General features: G+C 34.6%; 1 protein-coding gene across 7 annotated transcripts in view; it reads left to right on the plus strand.

Annotated features, from left to right (window-relative positions):
• Positions 1-26,157, plus strand: part of SPAG16 (sperm associated antigen 16) — a 1,161,742-nt gene that overhangs the window by 12,509 nt on the left and 1,123,076 nt on the right. For 5 of the 7 annotated variants that reach the window (XM_063645681.1, XM_055290509.2, XM_055290510.2 and 2 more), the window contains exons 3-5: positions 64-159; positions 16,423-16,541; positions 23,610-23,747. In XM_063645681.1, the coding sequence (XP_063501751.1) occupies positions 64-159; positions 16,423-16,541; positions 23,610-23,747 (353 nt within the window). The remainder of the gene's footprint in view (positions 1-63; positions 160-16,422; positions 16,542-23,609; positions 23,748-26,157) is intronic. The other 2 variants (XM_055290512.2, XM_055290513.1) reach the window with 1 other exon arrangement.

Below are 26,157 nucleotides of genomic sequence, written 5' to 3' on the forward strand. Positions count from 1 at the left end.
CTGCAGTGAAATAAAGTATATTTCTGCTCACTCTTCCTATCCTTTTCTTTCTCTGTGATCTAGATACCAGATGACAATTTTAGCATCCCAGAAGGTGAAGAAGATCTGGCAAAAGCAATTCAGATGGCCCAAGAACAGGCTACAGATACTGAAATTTTGGTGAGAATTTGAACACTAGTGTAGTCTATAGTTTAGCAGTAGTGCTTTTTATATGAAGTTTGGAAAGTCTTTTAAATGTAAATACTTACTAGTGCAGCTCAGTCACCTGTTATATCATTTTCATTTCTGTTTATTTGTGATCAAGCCTTCACTTTAAGGTAAGCAGTCATATTTACTCTTTTTTGAATTGCCATTCTCCACATCATGGTCACTCTTGCATGACTTTGTATCAAGCGACACCTTCTCTCCGAACTCTGATTAATCTCACTGGAGGGTAAACCAATGATTTTCAACATTTATGTTTAGAATTTAGTGTCATATACAAGTTCTACAGTCTGTTTTGTAAACATTTTGTGTTTTTTAAATGAAAGTATTAATCTTACAGGGAATGCTTAATATGACTTTTTCTTGTGAGGCTTATGAACTAATTATGTTAAGGAACGTGGTGGGGGATGTTTTTTGATTATAATACAATGAACTAAAAGTGTATAAAACTGATGGTATTCCTCTAAAATTGAAAACTCATTAAAATTGTGAACCATCTAATATGATGGCAAAAATATTTTTTAAAATGTTTTATTTTGTACCAACATTAAGAAGGATGCTTTCTTTTAATGTTTAACCCCTTTACTACTGAGAAATGTGAAGGAATTTGTGAAACTCCTTTTTGGTTGCAGGTTTGCCTTCCTCAGTGTGGAATTGTATGTGAAACTTTACTGCATATTATACCATCTCATTCTTTCCATATTCTGTAGACTTCTTCAATCTAGAAGTCCAATAACTCCTTTTCAAAATGTCTGTCCACTCAAAATTGGTTAAAAGCTCTAGAGGAAGATTTTTTCAGGCCAGAATTAATTGCATTCTGTTGTAAATGGAGGGCTGCAGCTCATAGTAAATGACATTTTCTAGTGCATCCCATGGACATAGCTTCTCCTTGGTAGACACAAAGTGAAGTCTATTACACAAACTTTGTTGGATATCTCAAAGCAATAATTTGTAGGAATAGTTTTAAAATGTATGAATAGCATTTTCAGTGACGTGCAGCTGATATGTTTATTCACTTCTCATCATCCTCTTGCTTTACATCACTAAGGATTTTGACAAATTCTTTATGTACCGCTCATTTGTATTGGCATTTGGTAAAGTACATGTGGCTAATACAGTGCTTGGCACATAGTTGGCACTAAATAAATAGCAGTTAAAAGAATGAATAAATGGATCATTGAATGAAAAAACTGAACAAAACTGTAATTGCTTCCTTCTGCTATCATGGTGGAAAGTGTTTATAATGCAAAGATAAATCAGAGGGCAGTTGAGGAAGAAATACATTGTAGTAGCTGTTGTATCTACTGAGCCAAATATCAGTAATTCTTCTTTTATCAATTTATTGGAAGCTTTTCTTTATCATAACCTTACATGAGTTAACATTCTTGATTTCTGGCATGCCTATAGCTGATTGACTCTCATTTAGCTTCTTTTTACCTCATTTTAAAAAATTCTTTGGAGGAGCAGTATTATGCTGAAAATTCACAGAAGTTGTCCTTAAGCTGTTAAAATTAAATATGGATTCATTTTATCATAAGCATATTAGTTATATTTTTTAATTTTCTTTTTATTTCTAAAGTATGTTAATCTTCAGTAATTCGAATTGTGCTATGGGCTTTCTGTTTTAAAGAATACTTATTGCTTGTTAAATCAGTTTTTTGTTCTGATCTTATATATATTCATAAACAAGATACATTTTCTTCTATGTTAAAGGATACAGTAATCTCTATGCACAGAACTCTTAAAATTTTCATTGAAGATTGCAAGTAAAAGGTTATGATACTATTAGGAAAGTTAAGTTGAAATAATGTAAATTGTCTTATTTGTTAAAATGTTAACAAAAATGACTTATTGCGACTTATTGAATAGTTGATATTTAAATAAGTTCTTATGATTTCCTTTTTTTTTTTTTTTTTTTGAGATGGAGTCTTGCTCTGTCACCCAGGCTGGAGTCCAGTGGCGTGATCTCGGCTCACTGCAAGCTCTGCTTCCCAAGTAGCTGGGATTACAGGCACCTGCCACCACGCCCAGCTAATTTTTTTTTTTTTTTTTGTATTTTTAGTAGAGACGGGGTTTCACCATGTTAGCCAGGATGGTCTCGATCTCCTGACCTCATGATCCGCCTGCCTTGGCCTCCCAAAGTGCTGGGATTACAGGCGTGAACCACCACACTGGGCCAAGTTCTTATGATTTCCTTTAAACGTGGGAAGTATAGATTAAATATTTGAGAATTGATTGCATGGTTTGCTTTATAAATTTTAAATTGTGTATTTGATACTATCTGTTTTCTTAGTAGGTTCAATGATCTGAATTCTGAATTAAATAATTTTCATTATATTTAAAGTTATTGAAAAATATTGAGAAGATAGGAAATGTTATTAATCTATAACAGTTGTGTAGTTTGATTATACTATCAGTCGTTTCTTGAAATTTAAGTATTTTACAAGTATGAATACAAGTAAAGATAGGACTATATATATGTTCCTCAGATTGTGTCTGTGTGTCTGTGTGTATTACTTAGGGATATTTGTATGTAAATACATGAAAAGAAAGGTCTACTTACATTGAAGCTGGGTCTCCCCTTCTAAACTCTGAGCCTTTTTATAAGTGTATTTTTGCCATTTTTTTGGATAATTCTTCAGCCTCTTTGGTTATTGATAGTTTATTCTGTTAATTTTCAAGGTACAATCTCAGAGGTCTTTTATACTGCTATAATTCCATAATGACTTCTAATTTTTATAAATGTAGAATTTTGATCTTTAAATATGACAGTAGCAAGACACCCAAGTCATATAATTGTTCAATTCCCTGATGCTTTTCCTCCTCCTGCTACCCCTTTTCCTCCTCTTTCTTCTCCCTTCCCTCCTCCTCCTCTTCTTCCTCTTCCTCCTAAGAATTTAAGTAGAATTTATGGAATTTCTTTGGAATATTTAACTATTTTTGGAGAAGACTAATTGATGACTGACCCAAGTGACAATGTTCTTTACCATACGTATCAGTAGTTCTCAAAGTATTGTGGGAGATCTTTTGGGGTCCCCAAGACCCCTTTTAGGGAGTTTATGTTGTCTTTCATTTTCCAACTACACGACTGCTGGAGGATTCTCTTCATATAGCTCAACTGAGACAACATATCACAACAGGTCAAATGCAGAAACAAATATGGGGATCTAGTTGTTCCTCTAGATACTAAAAAGATTTGTAAAAATTTGCAACAGTGTCACACTCTTCTCATTTGTTCTTTTTCTGTCTTGGAAAATGTAGTTAGTTTTTATTAAAAAAATTCTATGTTATCTGTGTAGAAGTTTTGTTATAGTTATTTTAATGTAAATAAATGAATATTTTAAAATTTAATATCTAATATGTAATTCTTGATAGGTATAACTCAGATAAATAAGTGCTGTATTTTTAATACTCAATAATTTTTAATAGTATAAAAGTGAGAACATGAAGTTTGAGACATTTTATAGAATTCTATTCTCAGAAATTTTCAAGTATGTTAAGAATTAATATAAAAAATTTTCTTGCTATTATGTTAATATACCAAAATATAGTCTAGGATTAATAAATTTGTATTCCTTTTATTTAGATCTTAATCTCAGGAAAGATTAATATTAGGTAGGTGCAAAAGCAATTGCGGTTATACCATTACTTTTAATGGAAAAACCGCAATTACTTTTGCACCAACCTATACCATTATGTTAACTCTCATGTATCATAATGCTAATGGATTAAATTCTTAAACAATTTTCATTACTTTTATAGACTCAATTACTAGGTCGCAAGAAAAAGAGCTGTTTGTCATTATTGAATTCCCATTCTCTTCATGTACACACTTAATTTTAGTTAGAGACCCAGGCTCATTGTACTCAAAGCCATGTCTACAGATTAACCAAGCCAATATATTTGACTTAATATGAATTAAGGAGTTGATGAAATGAAGCCCCAAATAAAGTAACATTTAAGTTTTAAGACCACTTGGATTTCATTGTTTATTTTTTTGTTTCTCACTGGTCAACTAAGGTTGTCAAAGGAACTCACATTAAAACAGTTCAAAATTTGTCAAGATACTTAATTTTAATATGTGCTTTAGCACTTCTTTGCAATTCAACATTTAATTAGTTCTTAAGTCTGGAAAGTTTTATGTCTGCAACATCTTTCATATCCTTCTCTTTACCTTCATCCTCACTTAGTCTACCTTAAAGCTACCCTCTTTCTTCTCTCATCTGAGCTACTGCATGCTGCTGGTACTATGCTTCCTTCTATTCCCACCTAAAAGATGTGTCTAATGCAAATTTCAATTTATCTCCCCTCTACGTAAATTCCCAATGTATCTACCCTTCCACCTGCCTTTGCCTTCTTGATATGCTTCCTGTTTAGCTTTTCCACTTTATCTTTGGCTCTTTCTCCTTAAGACCCTGAGCCTTAATGGATTGAATTGTCACTCCTTGTTTTTGCCTCAGATGTTTTCTTGCCTTGAATATTGGTTTATCTGTTGTATTTCCTCATCATCTGTAAAGTTCAACCTAATAGTCTCCTTAACATAGCCTTCATTCACCTATCTAAGGCAAGGGAAATACTCTTCTCCATTGTGTATCACTTCACCTAGCAGATTTCTGTTGTTGCAATCATAACACAATATAGAATCCTGTCTACTTAGAAAATGTCAGCTTTAGCATATTCATAGACAAAATGAAGCTATGTGCTAGAGCTACCATTGTTTGTCCTCAACAGATTTCTGGGTTACCTGTGGCTAGAGTAATTTTTGATCATTCAGCAGTCTGCAAAGTGAGACCATGTTTCACTAGTTTGTAGATTGCTTGCTTTTTTGTGCTTATTCTGTGGTGTTTTGTTAACCTCATAATTTAGTTAAAAGCCATAATGAGAGTTGTATATAATGTATAATAGGGATAAAAGTGCAACTTAAATTTCTTCAGCGTACATAATGGTTGTTTGTATGATATCGTGGATACATGAGTAGGATTTTGTAATCAAAATTTGTAAGAAATAAAAGAGCTTCTGTATTATGTTTTGTTTTTGCTAAATGAGCCTTTCAATTCCTCAAGACAGAACTGTCTTATTCATGCTTAATTCCCAGCACCTTTCATGGTATGTGGTACATGGGAGATGTTCACCAATTATATGTTGAATAAATATCCTACATAAAGGTAAAAGAGATATTCACGATCACATTAGAGCTTGGAAGGGGTGTGTGTGTGTGTGTGTGTGTGTTGTGTATAAATGCAGAAGAACTATAAATTGAGGTATATTTACAAGCTTATACATTTTATTGTACAGTATAAATAAGAACCAACACAGTTTAAGGTGGTTGTATTTCTTTTCTGTGGGAATGCTTCAAGGTGTGTGCATGGTACACATTCAGAAAGACACAGAATGTAAACATTTATTCGAAAGGGCAGGAATATGCCAGGTCTGTTGCACCCGTACATACAACAAACATCCTTTAAGCTGCCCATAAGTGTCTTTAGAAATGAGAATAGATACACCCTACTGCAGTCTCTCTGTCTTCCTTTTCCTGTTTTCCAAGTTCCTTCCAACAATCAGCCTAAAATATCATTTTTAAATTTATTGACCAAAAAAGCTGAGGTAGCATTTATTGTTGTATAATGAATGTTCACTTCCAACTATATTTTGCCCTCACCTTACAATTATATATAATCTCCTGTGTTAGTAACCAGCATACTGCAAAGACTTGAATGCAGACATCTTGTACTCTGCTAGTTTGGTATCTCCCATGACATTTGATATAGCATCCTGTACTTCTTATATAATGTCTTTTTAATAATATTTGGAAGAATAGTCCAGTTTTTTTTAATTTTTAATTTTTGAGGGTATATGCTAGGTACATATATTTATTGGATACATGAGATATTTTGATACTGGTGTACAGTGTACAATAATCACAGGGTAAATGGGGTTCTATCAACTCAAGCTTTTATATTTCTTTATATTACAAACAATCCAATTATACTTTTATTAATTTAAAAATTACTATAAATTATTGTTGAATGTAGTCACTCTCTTGTTCTATCAAGTACTAGATCTTACTCATTCTGACTGTATTTTTGTACCCATTAACCATCCCCTCTCCCCTCCCCAGCCTCTGGTATTATTGTTCTAGACTTTGCCTCCGTGAGTTCAATTGTTTTACTTTCTAGCCCCCACAAACAAGTGAGAACATGTGAAGTTTGTCTTTCTGTGCGTGACTTATTCCACTTACATAATGATGTCGAGGCCCATCCATGTTGTTGGAAATGACAGGATCTCATTCTTTTTGATGGCTGAATAGTACTCCATTACATATATGTACCACATTTCCTTTCTGCACTCACCTGTTGATGGATACTTAGGTTGCCTCCAAATCTTAGCTATTGTGAATAGTGCTGAGATAAACACAATAGTGCAGATATCTTTTCGATATACTGATTTCCTTTCTTTTGAGTATATTCCTGGCAGTAGGATTGCTGAATCATATTAAATAACTCTATTTTTAGTTTTTTTGGGGAATGTCCAAACTGTTCTTTATAGTGGTTGTACTAATTTACATTTCCACTAATGGTGTACAAGGGTTACCTTTTCTCCACATCCTTGCCAGCATTCATTATTGGCTATCTTTTAGATAAAAGCCATTTTATCTGGGGTGAGATGATAGCTCATTGTAGTTTTGATTGGCATTTTTCTGATGATCAGTAATGTTGAGTACTTTTCATTTAACTATTTGTCATTTGTGTATCTTCTTTTGAGAAATGTCTATTCTGATCTTTTGCCCATTTGAAAATTTTTTTTTTCTTTAGAGTTGTTTGAGCTCCTTATATATTCTGATTATTAATCCCTTGTCAGATGGATAGTTTGTATATAGTTTCTCCCATTCTATGGGTAGTCCCTTCACATTATTGATTGTTTCCTTTGCTGTGCAAAATTTTTTAACTGATGTGATCCCATTTGTCCATTACTTGTCTTGGATGCCTGTGCTTGTGGAGTATTGCTCAAGAAATTTTTGCCCAGACCAGTGTCCTGAAGAGTTTCTTTTGGGAGTTTTCCCTTTTAGAAGGTCCATGGTTTGAGGGTGTAAATTTAAGTCTTTAATCCATTTTGATTTGATTTTGTATATGAGAAGGGATAGGGGTCTAGTTTGATTCTTCTGGATATGGATATCCAGTTTTCCCATCACCATTTATTGAAGACACTGTCTTTTCACCTAGTGTATGTTCTTGATACCTTTGTCGAAAATGAGTTCACTGTAGATGTATGGATGTGTTTCTGTGTTCTCTGTTCTGTTGGTCGATGTATCTGTTTTTATACCAGTACCATACTGTTTTGTTTACTATAGCTCTGTAGTATAATTTGATGTCACATAATGTGATTCGTGCAGTTTTCTTCTTGTTCAGGATAGTTTTGGCTAATGTGGGACTTTTTTGGTTCCATATACATTTTAGGATTATTTTTTCTGTTTCCAGGAAGAATGTCATTGCTATTTTGATGGGGATTCCACTGAATTTGTAAATTGCTTTGGGTAGTATTGACATTTTGGCAGTATTGATTCTTCTAATCCATGAACATGGACTATCTTTTCATTTTGTTGTTTCTTTTTCGATTTCTTTCATCAGTATTTTATAGCTTTCATTGTAGAGAGATCTCACTTGATTGGTTAAGTTAACTTCTAGGTATATTATTTGTAGCTATTTGTAAATGTGGTTTCTTTCTTGATTTCTTTATCAGATTGTTAACTGTCGGCATATAGAAATGCTACTGATTTTGGTATGTTGATTTCATATTCTGCAGCCTTACTGAATTTATCAGTCCTGATTGTTTTTTTGGTGAATAGGTTTTTTTCCAGTATAATATCATAGCATTTGCAAACAAGGATAATTTGACTTCTTCCTTTCTGATTTGGATGCCCTTTATTTCCTTCCTGTGTCACATTGCTCTACCTAGGACTTCCAGTACTATTTTGAATAATAGTTGTGACAATGGGCATCCTTGTTATGTTTCAGATCTTGGAGGAAAGGCTTTCAGGTTTTCCCCATTAAGTGTGATACTACCTGTGGGTCTGTCATATATGTCATTTACTGTGTTGAGGTATGTTTCTTCTATCTCCATGTTTTTTAAGGTTTTCTATCATGAAAGGATGTTGAATTTTATCAAATGCTTTTTTTAGCATCAGTTGAAAGGATAATATGATTTTTGATCTTCATTCTTTTGTTATGATGTATCACATTGATAGATTTGCGTAAGTTGAACCATCCTTGCATTCCAAGGATGAATCCCACTTGGTCATGAGGAATGACCTTTTCAATGTGTTGTTGAATTAAATTGGCTAATATGGTGTTGAGGATTTTTGTATCTATGCTCATCAGGAATATTGGCCTGTAGTTTTCTTGTTTTAACATGTCTTTGTCTGGCCTTGATATCAGGGTAATACTGGCTTCATAGAATGAATTTTGAAGTATTCCCTTTTCTTCTGTATTTTTAGAATAGTTTGAGTAGGGTTGGAATTATTTCCTTTTTAAAATGTTTTATACAATTCAGCAGTGAAGCTATTGTGTCCAGGGCTTTCCTTTGCTGGGAGCCTTTTTATTATGGTGTCAATCTTGTTACTGGTCTGTTTGGCTTTTGGATTTCTTCATGTTACAATCTTAGTAGGTTGTGTGTCCAGGAATTTATCCATTTCTTCTAGGCTTTCCAATTTACTGGCATGTAGTTGCTCATTGTAGCCTCCAATGATCCTTTAAAATTTCTTTGGTATTGGTTGTGATGTCCCCTTTTTCCTCTTAATTATATTTATTTGAGTCTACTTTAAAAAAATTTTTTTTTGGCTAATGTCTTGTCAATTTTATCTTTTCAAAAAACCAACATTTGTTTTATTGATCTTTTGTATTGTTTTGTTCATTTGAATTTCATTTATTTCTGCTCTGATGTTTATTATTTTTCTTATATTTATTAGGTTTTGTTTACTCTTACTTTGCTAGTTCTTTAAAATGACTCATTAGGTAATTTATTTTAAGTTTTTCTTTATTATTGGTGTAGGCACTTGTAGAGAGCCGGCAAAGGGATCATGACCAACTCAACATTCCAATGGAGGGTATATGATCAAACAGCAAACTGTTTATCATGAATGCAGGATGTGGGCAAACTTATGACTGTGCCTGCCACCAGAAGGTTTGCTGAAGGCAATGACTCCCTGGCACTGTGCTCCTTGAGGTTATCTACTGGGACATCTACAGCCTATTGTTTGAAGAATGCAATCTTGCAAGCCTGCTGTAAATCAAACTGCTGACTGATAGTCACCCGACAGTCACCCCCTCTTCTTGCTATCCCTTTTACCTAATAAATATGGAGGACTAAAGAAGCTTAGGGCCCTTGTTCACTAGAAGCAAGAAGTCCCCTGACCCTTCCTCCAAATATACTCTTTTGTCTTTATTCCCATGTTCGTCATCCTTTGTTCAGTCCCCCAAGGTCCTTGCAGGTGGCAAAGTGGTGCCTAAACAGGGACTTGAGGACATCGGCAGGCACTTACAGCTAAAAAATTCCCTGTTAGTACTGCTTTCACAGTATTTCTTAGGTTTTGGTATGTTGTGTTTCCACCATCATTCGTTTCAAGAATTTTTTCAATTTCCTCTTTGCTTTTCTAATTCAGGAGCATATTGTTTAATTTCCATGTGTTTGTATAGTTTCCAAAATTCCTCTTGTTATTGATTTTTAATTTTATTATAGTCAGAGAAGATACTTGACATAATTTCAGGGCTTTTTTGTTTTTTTATTTTTTAAGATTTGTTTTGTGGCCCAATATGCCAGGCCATGTATATCCCAAGGATAGAGATAGTCTGCTCTTGAGGATGATGCATGTGATAAGGAGAAGAGTGTGTATTCTGAAGTCATTGGAAGAAATGCTCTGTGAAATAGCTATTTGGTTCATTTGGTCTGTAATGCAGATTAAGTCTGATGTGTCTTTGATGATTTTCTGTCCTGATGATATGTCCAGTGCTGAACGTGGGGTCTTCAAGTTTCCAGCTATTATTGTATTGAAGTCCATCTCTCTCTTTAGCTCTAATAATATTTGCTTTATATATCTGGATACTCCACAGTTGGGTGCATATATATTTACAACTATTATAACTTCTTGCTGAATTGACCCCTTTATCATTATATAATGACTTTCTTGTCTCGTTTTACAGTTTTTGTCTGAAATCTCTTTTGTCCAACATAAGTATAGCTACTCCTGCCCCTTTTTGGTTTTCATTTGCATGGAATATCTTTTCCATTCCTTTATTTTCAGTTTTAGAGGTGCAGTGTGTTTCTTGTAGACAACAGATCATTAGGTCTTAATTTTTCATCCATTCAGTCACTCTATGTCTTTTTATTGGAGGTGGTTTTAGTCCATTTATATTCAGTGTTATTATTGATAAGGAGGAAGCCCTTGCCATTTTGTTATTTGTTTTCTGGTTGTTTTGTTGTCTTCTCTTTCTTCTTAATTCCTGTCTTCCATTTAGTGAAGGTTATTGGTGGTATGATTCAATTTATTGCTTTTTACTTTGTGTATCTGTTGCATGTTTTTTGATTTGAGGTTACCATGAGGCTTGCAAATACTGTTTGATAACTCATTATTTTAAGCTGATGACAACTTAACATTGATTACATAAACAAACAAAAAAAGCAAAGAGAAAACTACTGAAAACTCTCCACTTTAATCCTTCTGCTTTTTAAAGTTTTATTATTTCTATTTCTATCTTATTGCACTGTCTATATTTTGACGTTGTTGTACTTATTGTTTTTGATCAGTTCACCTTTTAGTCTTTCTATCAAGGTATGAGTAGTTTACATACCACCATTACAGTGTTATAATGTTCTGTGTTTGTGTACTTACTATTACCAGTGAGTTTTATACCTTCAGATGCTTTTTTCTTGTTCATTAACATCCTTTTCTTACAAACTGAAGAACTCCCTTTAGTATTTCTTGTAGGACAGGTCTGGTGTTGATGAAATCCCTTCCCTTTTGTTTGCCTGGGAGAATCTTTATTTTTCCTTCATGGATATTTGAGGTTTGAAGGATAATTTCATTGGATATACTATTTTAGGATACAAGTTTTTTTTTTTCCGTCATAACGTTAAACATGCCATACCATTGTCTCCTATACTGTAAGGTTTCCACTGAAAAGTCTGCTGCCAGATATATTGGAGCTATATATGTTGTTTCTTTTCTCTTGCTTTTAAGATCCTTTCTTTATTAGTGACCTTTGGGAATTTGATTATTAAATGCTTTGAGGTAGTCTAATCTGGGTTATAATCTTTTTGCACTTGAATACTGATATTTTTTCTAGGTTTGGTATGCTCTCTGATGTTATCCCTTTGAATAAACTTTCTACCCCTATGTCTTTCTGTATGTCCTGTTTGCCTCCTGTTTACCTTCCTCCCTCTTACTCCATCCCTGCCTCTACCTCCTCTTTAAGGCCAATAACTCTTAACATTTGCCCTTTTGAGGCTATTTTTTTTAGATCTCATAGGCATGCTTCGTTCTGTTTTATTCTTTTTTGTTTCTCTGACTGTATTTTCAAATAGCCTGTCTTCAAGCTCACTAATACTTTCTTCTGCTTGATCAATTCTGTTGGCAGGAGGCTCTTATGCATTCTTCAGTTTGTCAGTTGAATTTTCAACTCCAGAATTTCTGCTTGATTCTTTTTAACTTTTTTCAGTCTGTTCATTAAATTTTTCTGATAGGATTCTTAATTCCTTCTCTGTGTTATCTTGAATTTCTTTGAGTTTCCACACAACAACTGTTTTGAATTATCTGTCTGACAGGTTGCACATCTCTATCTCTCCACCATTGGTCTTTGGTACCTTATTTAGTTTGTTTGGTGAGGTCATGTTGTCCTGGATGGAAATGCTGTGGATGCTTGTGGATGTTCATCATTGTCTAGGTATTGAAGAGTTAGGTATTTTATTGTAGTCTTCACATTCTAGGCTACCCATCCTTCTTGGGAAGGCATTCCAGGTATTTGAGGGGACTTGGGTGTTATGATCTAAGTTCTTGGTCACTGCAGCTGTATCTTCATTGGGGGCACTCCAATCTCAGTAATGTTGTGGCTTTTGCAGTCTTACAGAGGTACTGGCTAAGTTGTCTTGGATAAGATCCGGAAGAATTCTCTAGATTACCAGTACTTTTCCTTTACTTCCCCCCAAACCATGGGTGTTTCCCTCTCTGTGTAGAGCTGCCTGGAGCTGGAGCAGGGTTCATAGAAGCCACCACTGTGGTCACTACCACTGAGACTGTGCTGGGTCTGACCTGAAGCCAGCACAGCACTGAGTCTTCCCCAAGGCCCATTCACTGTAAATCACTGCCTGGGTAACACCTATGTTCACTCAAGGCCCTAAGGCTCTACAATCAGGAAGTGGCCAGGCTTGTGTTCTTTCCTTCAGAGTGGCAAGTTTCCCCCAGCCTAGGTGCATTCAGAGATGCTGTCTAGGAGCCAGGGCCTGGATTTGGAAATCTTAAGAATCTACCTGGTGTTCTATTCTACTACAGCTGAGCTAGCTCACAACCCTCAAGACAAAGTCCTTGCTACTCTCCCCTTTCCACAATCAGGGAAGTCTACCACCAGCCTAGGCCCATTGCAAATACAGCCTGGCTACCACCAATGTTTACTCAAGGGTCAAGGACTCAGTCAGCTTGAGGTTGATGCTGCCAAACCTGGAACTCTCCCTTCAGGGCAGTAGTCTGCCCTCTGGCCCAGGGCAGGTCCAGAAATTCCATTTGAGTGCAAAGGCCTGGATTCAGGGACCTCAGTGGGCCCGCTTGGTGTTCTACCCAACTAGGGCCAAGCTGCTACTTAGTCTGCAAGAGAAAGTCTCCTTTACTCTTTCATTTCTTTTTCTCAAGCAGAAAGAATCTCTTCCCATAGCCACCACACCTCTCTGTATGTGCTAGGTCACACCTGAAGCTGGCATGTCTCTGAGGCTCATTCACGACCCACAGCAAGTAGTGCCTGGCTACTGATGCTGATTATTTAGGGCCCAAGGGCTCTTTAGTCAGCAGGTCATAAATCCTGCCAGGACTGGGTTCTTCCTTTCAGGGCAGTGGGTTCTCTTTTGGCTCAGGGAGTTTCTAGAAATGTTCTCTGGGAGCTAGGGCCTAGAATGGGGGCCTCAGGACTTCGCCCGGTGCCCTACCCTACTGTTGCTGAGCTGGTATCCAAATTGCAAGAGAAAGTCATCTTTACCCTTCTCTCCTTAAGTAGAAGGAAGGAGTCTCTCCTGGAGTTGTGAGCTGCACTGCCTGGGGTTAGGGGAGGTGTGGCACAAGCACTCACTTGGGCTGCTCTGGCTGGTATCTCACTAAGTCATGTGCTCCTAAAGTCCACCGGCTCTGAGCCCAGCATAGCATCATAACTTGCCAAATAATTATAGTCCATGTGGTGTAGACTGCCTTTCAAGTTTATTTAGTATCCCAGAACCCTTTAGCCCATGGCTGTGAGGCTTTCTGGAACTCAGGTTCTGACTGCTGGGATGGGCAAGTCCCCTCTTGCTAGGGCTGGTTGAAATGCTCCCTATGTGGGTGATGGCTGAGTTCTGCCTGGTGTTGCTTTCTGCCATGATGATGCAGCACTATTTTCAAATGTAAAAATTCCATAATCACTACAGTCTCCCTCCCACAGGACAGAGATTTTTCTCTCCATGCCACTTGGCCACTGCCAGGGGATGGGGGAGGTGTGGTGTCAGCAACTCAAGACTGTCTTTTCTGCCTTCTTCAGTGCCTCTTTCAGCAATATGAAGTTAAAGCCTGGTTTTGTGATTACTCACTTGATTTTTGATTCTTATGAAGTTGCCTTTTGTGTGAATAGTTCTTCAGTTTGGTGTTCCTGCAGGGTTAATGATCGGAGGCTTCTATTCAGCCATCTTGAACTGCCTCCTTCCAAATTATTCTTGAACTTTACAAAAGTAATTTTACACTGTACCCCTTTGTCGGGATTTTTCTGTAGCCCCCAAATTTGCCTCAACTTACCACTATCGTGAATGTCATAGCAGCTATCAGTCATAAACATCAGTGTTGAATTTTGTGTAGCACTTTTGGAAAGAATTTTTGGGGCAGCAAAGATCCTCTTTCCTCATTGGATTTCCATGTAAACATTCTGTGCATTCTGTGTAACTTGTTATATAACCATTACCAGCTTGGGAAAGAGAGGCGAAAGGAAAATTTGCTGCTGAGTTTCTGTAGTTGAGAATAGATCTGCTTATTCAAATAGTCAGCAAACAAATTAGTGACTTCTTGCCAATGCGAAGAAAATGACAGCACTCAAGAGACGATGATTGTTTTATTTTTTTAATTTTATTTTTATTGAGCAATACTTCATTCCATAAAATAGAATTAGTATTCCCTATTCCTTGGTATTTTTAAGAAACTACCAATTATTTGATTTATTTTGTACACTGACTTACATGATATAATTTTTATGGCTGTACTAATTTCATTTGTTGCTTGCTGAAATGTCTTCATTTTTCTAGTTTTAGGTCTGCTAAGATATTCTGTCAGAATACTACATACAGTTTGAGTATCTTTTATCCAAAATGCTTGGGACCAGAGTATTTCAGATTTTGGATTTTTTTTCAGATGTTGGAATATTTGCAAATACATATCAATGATAATGATATTTGGAAAATATGATTTAGTGTTATTCAAGTGCAAAGCTTGAGGATAGCCACCTGGGAAACACAGTCTCCAAAAGAATGAGTGTGTGTTCCAAAATGGGGAAGTTTTCACTTACATAGGCAGAAACAGAAGTTAACAGGGTTGCAGCATTTTCCATACAAGGTCATTACATACTTTGTAATGATTTGATTGATTACAGCCCGCTACATTGCAAGGAAGATTGCTTTGACATTCTGCAAGGAAGGGCAGTGTTCTAAAGGGGTCTTCTCTCTGGTGGTATCCATCTTTTGTAATCATTTTTAGGACAGTAATGAAGACATTTAATCTATAATCGAAGAAGCAGAAGTTGCAGCTTCATGCTATGTGGCTCAGGCCACATAGTCCCATTCCTCTCAAGCGTTAACAAATATAAAGTTCCAAAAGTTTTAGGTTTGGATTATTTAGTTTTACATATACATTAAGGTCTCTTGGGGCTGGGACCCAGTTATAAACATGAAATTCATTTATGTTCCATATACACCTTGTGCACATAGCCTGAAGGTAATTTTATATAATATTTTAAATAATTTTTTATATGAAACAAAGTTTGTGTTAAGTACTTGCATGTGGAATTTTTTACCTGTGGTATCATGTTGGTGCTTCACAATTTTTGGCTATTAGAGCATTTCAGATTTTGGATTTTCGGATTAGGGATTGCTCAACTTGTACTTTAGGTTTTGAGGGCCATAAGGACTCTGTGGCAGCTAGTCAACTGTCTCATGTAGTGCAAATGCATCTATACATAATATGTAAACAAATGGGCATGGGCATGCTGTGCTCTAACAAACTTTATTTATAAGAACTGTTAGCTGACCCCTGATCTAGTTGATAGACTGACTAACTTCCGTGTGGAATAGCAGTGTAAGCTCCTATTGTTACTAATTATTTCCTCCATAGTGTTTCTAAAAGTCATGGTACTAAAATTATTGTATTTCTTTTTAAATGATAATTAAAAGCATTAAAAGGTCCATGCATTCTTTTTTCTTTTTTTTTGGTTAACATGCTATGTGCTATTGAAAGGGCAAACCTACCTTCTTACTGTCCTTTAGACAATCCAATCACACTCCTGCTGCAGGGCCTTTGCACTTGCTGATGCAGATACAAACCGGAACATAAGACACTCTTCCTCTTTGTCTAGATTTATGCTCAGATAACAGTTTTATCAATGACATCTTCACCACCCTAAATACGTAGCAACCCAGCTTCACATAAATACTTGTCCTACACTTGGTTCTATCTTTAGTCCTCTACTTTCTCCCCACCCCAAGGTACTTAGTACCATCTGTCATAGTATATGTTTTTTATTTTGTTATTCATATTCTGTCTCCATCCACTTGACTAATAGGAGGACAGGGATTTGTTTGCTTTCATCTGCTTTATCCCTAGTAATTAAAATATTAATGGTTCCTGGCATATAACAGTCAACGAATGTTGTTGAAAAAAAATGAATGGATGAATGAATGAGTCGAAGGCTTATCTTTGATGTTTTCAGAATAAATAAATGCACATTTAAATTTCAGGAACGGAAAACAGTTCTTCCTTCAAAGCATGCAGTACCTGAAGTAATAGAAGACTTTCTCTGCAATTTCTTGATCAAAATGGGAATGACCAGAACTCTTGATTGCTTTCAGTCTGAATGGTAAACAATTATGTAGATAAATAGTTCTCTTAAAATTCTAACATTTAACATGTACACTTTTAAGTGTCTTAGGAGACTTTGAAATGACTCAGCCTATGAAAAATGATGAGAAATTTTTCCCATCTCCAGCCCTGAAACCACAACACACATACACAGACACACACGCAGACACACACACACACACACACACAAATCAGAATAGCAGTTGCAAAGGCATTTTTATTAAACATCTTTCCCAAATATTTAAGTAATTTTCAAAAAATCAAGAAACTTGAATGTCTCCTGGAGTTATAAAACACAAAGATATTTTATGAAAACATTTCCTAATATTTTTGTATAATTATTGAGAGTATTTCCTGTATTTAGACATTATACTAAACAGTACTGCTTTACTTCCTTGTTTTATTTATAGTGTAACGGCTTGTCTTTTTCTACTCACATAGCTGATTAATTATATTTCTATGAATATTCTTCAGTTAGAAGTAAGTGGAATTGTATTTTGAGTATCACTTAAACATAATATTTTCTTGTTATAATTGAAAATTTTAGTGACTAGTTATGAAAATCAGTAGGTGTACCTTTATTCCTTTGTTATAATAATAATGTCACCAGGCATATTTTCAGTTTCCTGACATTGTTTAAATTAATTTATTAAATGATTAGCTATGAAAATATATTTGAACTTTAATAGCTATTGCATATTCTAGAAAGGGGGATTAATATGCTATCTAAAGATGTTTATAATTAGGACTAATTCCTAATTTTAAATAAATTTGCAATGTATGGAAAATTTGCAATTTTTACTCATCCAGCTGTAGTATAAATTTTTATTTTTTGCTTTTTCTGGTTCTTGTCTTCTGAGAACATGCACATAAGAGCAATCAGTTTCATTATTTTAAATTGCACATCTAATGTTAATAAATTCTATGAGGAGAATTATTTTTCATTAATACAGTCTAAGAAAAACAGAAAGTTCAGTGGAAGAAAAATAATACTGCTTCTCTTAAATTTGGAAATAATGTGAATTATTTAAAATAATTTTTTATAAAAATATCCCTAAGAAATATAATAATTACAAATGTATTAGAAAATATATTTTTTGTAAAAGTAGGTAGATGATTAATTTACAGTGCTAGTAAAGTGAAAGATTAATATGATTCACTTAACTTTCTGTGTTCCAACATGTGTTAGGACATGTGATGCTTATATGTTAGGCCAGTCCAAAGTGTAAAATGATTTTCTTAGAATAATCTGGATCCAAGTATACTGTTAACAATTCGGTGACTATTGTCTTATTTTCCATCTAGATTTAGCAATCTGAATTGATGAGATGAAATTTCAGGAAACTAAGATTACTGTTATTATTAGGATTTAAAGTCCTCCCAAACTAAGCATACTAGTCATAAGATAAAATTGGTGTAACATATCTCTTTATGAGTTTAGAATATTGTGGTTCAAGTACTTTTATCCTTATCCCTAGCTGCCAGTTTGCAATGAGATTACATTGTATTGAATACCTTATTTCATATGAAACATTTTTTATTTTGATTAGAAAACTTTACCTATTCTACATAGTAAAATTACAGGAATATTAAATATGTTATTTTTTTATCATTTTTACCACAGGAAAAAACACTTAGAATATATCATTGCTATGAATTCACTTATCTTTCAAAACATGACCAAACAAGGATTTTCCTTTGTTAGTTTGTTAAAATAATCAAACAAAACACTGGGTAGTAAAATTTGATATAGGTTCTTTCACTCCTCAAGCCAAAAAGGCAATAGATCCTTTAAATCCAGGGTTAGAAAACTAAGATCCTTGGGCCAAATCTGGCCTGCTTCCTGATTTTTAAAATAAAATCTTATTGGAACATAGATATGACCTTTCTTTAGGTATTGTATATGGCTGCTTTCACTCTGTAAAAGCAAAGTTAATTAGTCACAGCAGGGTGATATGGCCTGTAAAGATAGTTTTGCTAATTCTAAAATATTTATTCTCTGACCCTTTACAGAAAAGAGTGGCCAGAACATAGTAGGAATTTCTTCTATGAAACACTAAAAAGTTTCCATTGCAGGTTTAGTCAATGCTTCAATTCTATTTGTATGCCTGTTTTAGAATTATCAATGGACAATGGTAATTTCTCAGGGGGGGAAAATTAAAGAAGAAATTACAATGGAGAAAATATGGTAGTCTAATTCCAGTACCCTTATCTGAGCATATGTCATCCATCTGTCTTCCTATACTGACTGTTCCCCTATTAACATTGTCAGAACTACTCACCCTAAAGATACATTCTTACTCTTTTTTTGCCCCTTACTACCACTTCTTTTTAAACCATTTTTCCCTTTCCAGCCAATGTTTCGAAAACAGAGTTTAAATTTTTTTTCTTTCTTCACCTTTTTACTTCCTATTCAACACTTGGTTCTCTCCAGTTTGGCCTATTCGCACCATTTCACTGAAGGTAGGGTGGTAATGAAAATGCCATCGAAAGTAATAGTACAATTATTTATAACATTTAATTACTAATTTAATTTCTTTAATAATGGAAGAGATTGTAAATTAAGAGTATATTTCATTAATTTGCATGAAAAAAGAAATATTGCAGCTTTTAGACAATAAAATTTGTCATAACATTTAATCACTTCAATGTGAGCAGTGCAGTTACAACTTTCTGGGGATGGTTAGGTTTTAAAACCAGAGCCTAGAATTAAAATTACCTTTGATATAGCCCTTATGTTGCCCAAATATGTACAGGAAATATGTGTGGTGTTGTGTATACATTAATGACTTCCAGTGAACACTACACAAATACTTGTTCCTCTGTCATTTGATCTTATTGCTGTTTCTTCAGTTAATGAGGACTTGGCTTCTAGTTATTTGTCCCATAAGAATATTTTTTCCCCAGTCATTATTAAGTTTAACACAGGAATGTAGTGACTCTTCTACATGACATAAAAGTTAGCAAAAGCTAATTTTTGCTATGTTACATTATGATAAATTTGACCACTATAAATACATCTGCACAGATTTATGTACTGTGATATTAAGAGAGCAGCCATTTAGGTGAGTAATTTAAATTTTTAAAACAAAATTAATACCGTGTTTATTAAATATGAGGGATTTAAAAATATTTAAGAAGGTGAAGCCTTAGGCTTATCACTCAGAAATTTACTTTGTGTCATTTTTATTGATATAGTATATTCTCATGCATTATTTCATTTACTTCTCCCAACAACTGTATCTAGCAGGTAGCCACAGCCATATTTCTATTTTACGGGTAAGGAAAGGGGATAGGGAGATAAGGAAAGGGGATAGGGAGATTAGGAAATCTCCTCAGTGAGTCCCACCAAGTCATAGCCAGTAAGTGGCAGAGTCAACCTAGGACATACTGATCTTAAAGACCAGTCTCCTAACCACAGGGCTATATTGTGCAATTATACAAGGGAATCTTGGAAAAAATTAATAAAGGTGCCTTTTGGCTTGTCTGGATACTAAAAGGACTTAAGAAAATATTAATTTAGAATTCAAATTTGTGCCTATTTTCTATATTGGTTTGAGGAATCTTGGGGCCAGTAATAAACATGTCAACCGTGCTGTATTTTTCCTGAGAGGGACTGTCTGGTTCTAAGTGATAGTCGCGATAGTGCTGGGGATTCTAACATCCTCGGTTTGTACAGTAATTAAAATAATTTTGTCTATGTTGGTAATGTATTTCCCTAAATCTTTATGAAAACATGGAGGAAAAGTTCTCGTTATAGGCTTCTCATAAGGAGATTATAATCTAGATGACCTTTCCCCTGTCTTTGACATCCTATGCCTTGGGTGCCACCATGAGGGAAAAATAATCCTTATTCTTCTGACACCATTTATATGTTTACTGGAATTCTGTCATAATATTCATCATTTATGGCAGTGGGTCTTAAATGCTTTTGGTATGTAGACAAAATTTTATGAAATTTCTATGCACTTTCTCCCTGAAATTCATATATATTCTCCATTTCTACATAATTCTAAGTAGTTTTTGGATCTCCTGGTAAATATTAAGAGAATTAATGCAATTTTATTAGTGATAATTTTATTGGCAATTTCATTGAGAGCAAATTATCTTTCAAATTTCTAATAGTTATGGCAATCTTTTTTCCCACGTGAACACTTTTCAGTCTTAAGAGTGAGTGAAAAAGAAGAAAAAATAAAAAGTCAGGATATTTCTTAAAACAAAACAAAACAACAGATACATACAAACTGAAGCAAACCACAAAAATATTATGTATGAAAATTCAGATTTTATTGAGAAGTATGCTTCTGTAGTTTGTGCATTAAGATTCCTGATTACTTGTATTATTATCTAAAAATGAACCTAAAGTCATCTTTCATATTTTTATATGGATGGCAGAAAATTTACCTGATAAATAATTTTTGAATGTCCTGAGATATATACTATGTAATAAATGTTGTATTTGGATTTGTGCTTCTTTTATCACTTATTATTTTATTTATAGTATTTAGAGGAAAAACTATTAAATCACTTTTTTCCTCATAGAAAATTTCTCTAGTGGTTTTTCCACATTAAATAAAGCAAGGTGCTGAAAACCAATTTTATGGTCAGAAAAAGCTTATGTTCTAATACTTAAATCAATCCCTATGTCTTCTCTTCTGAGATAAGTATAAATCACATTCCTAGTACAGATTACTTACTGAATTTATGATTCAATTGATACCTATTTCCTGTTTTATAAATTGTGGCAAATATAATGGAATATTGATTCAATTATCTTAATCTTCAGGATATTCTATGGGGGATCCTCTTGCTCTTTTTTTAGAAAAAAATCAGATATATAACACAAACTATGTGACTTCATAAATGTGTAACATTATTAAATTATGATTTATAATATGAAACTACTGATAATTTATAATTTTTAGCTCTAATATGTAGCTCACCTAGAGCAAGCTTTGTAGGGATTTATTAATAACTTTATTACTTGAAATATTTTTCTATGTTCCAATTTTTTTTAACTTTATTGATTGCCATACACAGTGATTAAAATTGTAATTATTTACAATCTACAATTGATTCTCTGATGCTGCTTCTTATTTCACTGAGAAAATAGAAGTTCCATCACCCCCACTTGCCTCTTTACCACCCTGCTGCCTCTGGCCTCAGGTATTCTCTTCTCTCTCAGACTCTAATGTTATCTGAAGCCAACTCTCATCTTGTCTGCTTGATACCAGCCCCTCTCACAGACTTAAGGATACTGCTCTTGTAATCGTCCCTCTTTTACCGCCATTGTCAGTCTTTTCCCTCTTTGCTAGGTCATTCCCATAAACATACAGACGTACAATAATATCTCACATTTTAAAAAAGGAAGAGAAGAACCACCCTAGATTTCATATCTTCTTCTAAGTTCATCTTGATTCCCTCTGCTCTGCTTTAGAGCATATCTCCTTGAAAAAAGTTTGTTGCCACTTCCTCATTTCCTAGTCTGTCAGACGTACTCTCAGTTTGGCTTTTATCCACATGACTCTATTGAAAACTTTTTTTTTTTTTAATAGTGACTTTCACAGTGCCAACTTCAGTAATTGATTCTCAGTATTCTTTTCAGACTCTTGGCAGCGTTTGTCACTGTTGTTCGGTTCTTCCTTTTTAGAACACTTTCTTCATTTGGCCCCTGGGCACAGCTCTCAGATTCTCCCACTATTTCACGGGCCTCTCTTGCTTAGTCTTTTTTGGTAGTGTTTTCTTTTCCCCTCAACCTAGAAGCAGTGTAGTGTTCATGGCTCACTCCTAGGACCTCTTCATTTCTTTCTTTCTTTACTTTCATTTCTCACTGCCTAGCTGGTCTCTTTCAGTCTCATGACTTTAAATAGTGTCTATAATGTTGATTACCAAATTTAAATTGCCAACCCTGACTTTTTTCCTGAACTCTGAACATGTATACTCAACGTTTATCTTCACTTAAATGTCTGCTAGACATATTACGTTTAACACGAATGGAAACAATCCCTCAATTACTCCAGCCACTCTGCTCCTCCTGCATTTGTCCCCACTTAGTAAATAAATGGCTATCTGTTGCTCAGCCCAAAACCCTGGAGTCGCACTTGCCTTCTCTCGTTTACCAACACCTGACAGTTGATCCATCAGAGAGTCCTGCTGGCCCCACCTTGACAGCATTTCTAGAAGGTACTTATTTCTCATAATCTCCACTGCTACCAACTTCCTTCAAGCCACCATGCTCCCTCCTTGACTACTGTAATAGCCTGCTAACTGATCTCTCTGATTCTATGCTTGCTAGACTAATCCCTTTAAAACATAAATCTGGTCGGTGTCACTTGTTTCAAAACCTTCCTGTGGTTTACTTCTGATTCAGAGTAAAATTGCTTTCCTCACTGTGGCTGCCTGCTGTTTTCCTGACTCATCTTTCACCATTCTCTCCTTGGTCACTTAGTTGGCTTCAGTTACAGACACTCCAGATACCCTGGCTGTTTGTTCTTTCTTGTAGTTGCCAAACACTTCCTTGGTTCAGGGCCATTGCATTTACTTTTCCATCTGCTCCAGCTGCTTCTCTCCCAGCTGTCCACATAACACAGTCCCTCATTTCCGTTAGATCTCTGTTCAGATATCACTTTGTCAGTCATGTTTGTCATTCATGCCCACCCTATGTAAAATAGCACAAGCACTCCCATCAGTGTTTCCACCTCATTCTTCCTATATCTTTTAGACAGCTTATTTAACTTCATAGAACTTATCACCCTCTCCACTAGAATGGAAACTCCATGAAATAGGGACGTAGACATTTCTGTCAGTTATACTATTGTCTAGACCAGTACCTGGAACATAGGAGATGTTCAGTTATTATATTTTATGCACCATGATGGTATTGGTACCTAGAAGTCATATTTTATTCTAAAATATATTATGAATGTTGGACATTTTAACTTATAAATGTAATACTGCAACTAATTACTATAACACTCCCTGAGACTTAACTTTTTGAATTGTACGTAAATTAAGCCAATTTGGCAGAAAGAAATGATATAAACCCCTTTGTTTGATTTTATCCTAGGTATGAGTTAATACAGAAAGGAGTGACTGAACTTAGAACTATTGGGAATGTTCCAGATGTCTACACCCAGATTATGCTTTTGGAAAATGAGAACAAAAATTTAAAGAAAGATTTGAAGCACTACAAACAAGCAGCTGAGTATGTTATTTTTTAAATGACATTTTCTTCTTTTTCTTTTGGACTAAATAAAAGAGTTGAATGAAGCTGATATATGTAATATACCAGAGCCTTAATTTTGGAAAACTGAATTTTTCTAGTTGTAAAGAATGTGAGAGGCTTCACTAGCAAATTAATTAAACAGATGATCAGAACTATCACAATTGTAACTTACCAACAAGAAGGGAATGCAGGGAGTTGTTTAGGAGGAGGTACATTTGTTATATAACATTCACTTCCTTATGTATTTGATACTCTTTTCATGGTTTATAACATTTTCTCCTGTAAAGATAGGCTAATTTCTGAAATAATAATTAAATTTATAGAAAGCCGAGAAGAAAGTGCTAGTTTATTCCTAGTAGAGGAATTTCTGTATTTGAAAATTCTCCAGAAGGAATAATATAAACTGTGGACTTTGGGTGATAATGATATGTAGGTTCATCAGTTGTTAACAAATGTACCTCTCCGTTGGGGGCTATTGATAATGGGAAAGGCTGTGCATGTGTGGGAGTAGGAGGTGTGTGGGACATCTCTGTACCTTCTAATCAATTTTGCTATGAACTTAAAACTGCTATAAAAATAGTTTATTAAAAAAATAAAGATAATTCTCTATACTGTTTTCCATACAGGTTGAACTAATTTACATTCCCACCAACTATGTATGAGTGTTCTCTTTTCTCCACATTCTCTCCAACATCTGTTATTTTTGACTTTTTAATAATAGCTGTTCTGACTGGTGTAAGATGATATCTCATTGTGGTTTTGACTTCAGTCCAGCAGTTCCACTACTGGGTATCTACTCAGTTGTATAAAAATTCCACCCACACTCTTATGTTTATTGAAGTACTATTGACGATAACAAAGTCATGGAATCAACCTAAGTGTCCATCAGCAGATGATGGGATAAAAAATGTGGCATTTATATACAATGGAATACTATTCAGCCATAAAAATGAATGAAATCAGGCCTTTTGCAGCAACATGGATGGAACTCGAGGCCATCACCCTTAGTGAAATGACTATGAAACAGAAAGTCAAAAACCACATATTCTCACTTACAAGTAGGAGCTAAGAAATGAGCACATATGGACATATGGAATGGAATAATAGATACTGGAGACTCTAAAAGGTGGGAGAGTTGGAGGAAAGCAAGTATGGGTAAAATGTCCACTACTTGGGTGATTGGTACACCAGAAACCCAGACTTCATCACTATGCAATATATCCATGTAAAACAACTGCACTTTTACCCCTTAATCTATAAAAATAAAAAATTTTAAAAAAGAAAATATAAACTATCCATAATTTCACCACCCAGGGCCAGCCACTTACTGTTTTGTTGAATAGCAGCCTTGACTTTCCTCGATGCATATCTATTAATGCATATTTATGAGTAACTTTTAAATATAAACTGCACTAATACCATATTTTGTAAGTTCCTTTTTCATTCAAGAGTACATTATTAATATATTTTATGAAAATAAATTTTATTCTAACTTAAAAGAAAATTACTGAAAGGAAACCTTTGTTTTGTAATTTCGTCGCATAAATTTATTCATAGAAGAGAAGCCAAATCTCTCCACACCTTTCTTTCTTTCTACAATTAATGAAAGACATGCAATTCCTGGTGAACAATTTTAGATAAACAGCCAGTGTTATTCTGACAAGGAATATGTGAATGCATTAACTTTGGGGGGTGAATCTGCTCATCTGAGGCAATGTTATATGGAAAAATCAATGCTCAGATGTGAAGCAGAGTTCATGTTTTATTAATTCATTTTTATTAAATATAGTTAAAGAGGGCCTTTCTCACTAAAGAATCATATTAAAACCAAAATTAGATTAATAGAACTACCACATAGGAACATAATATTGTTAAGATTTTTGATAAGTTTAGAGAAACATGCCTTTTCATTGAGAAGTAGAGAAAATATTTAAAATAAGCTCTTACTTGTAAAAGATGGCAGTAAATAATTTGTATGATATCATTTATTCGAGTATTATCTGTACTTGTAGAGATGTTTTTGCGAGGTATATAAATTTTGTATTATCTATGGATGTAATGTACCATTTAGAATTTTATATTTTACATTAGAAGTGTATGATGATTCAGAAGAATATATTACTAGAACCAGTGTTCTCTCTATTCTTTGTTCCGTTTCTCAAAAGTGTTTTGTACTATTTGCCCTGTTGCTCACTATGATTTTGTATATTCATCTAATGGATTCACAGGGAATTTGATACAGCATATTTCTCACAGTGCTGCCTGGCACACTGTTTCAGTTCCTGATCTCCTTTGAATTATTGCTTGAGTTTGCTAATTTTCTTTTAAATAGATCAAAGCAGCCTCTTTATGCCATAAGTTTAGCTCCAGTGACATTGAATAGTCATTG

The sequence above is a fragment of the Symphalangus syndactylus genome, chromosome 8 (assembly GCF_028878055.3).
Source record: "Symphalangus syndactylus isolate Jambi chromosome 8, NHGRI_mSymSyn1-v2.1_pri, whole genome shotgun sequence".
In the NCBI taxonomy this organism is placed as follows: Eukaryota; Metazoa; Chordata; class Mammalia; order Primates; family Hylobatidae; genus Symphalangus; species Symphalangus syndactylus.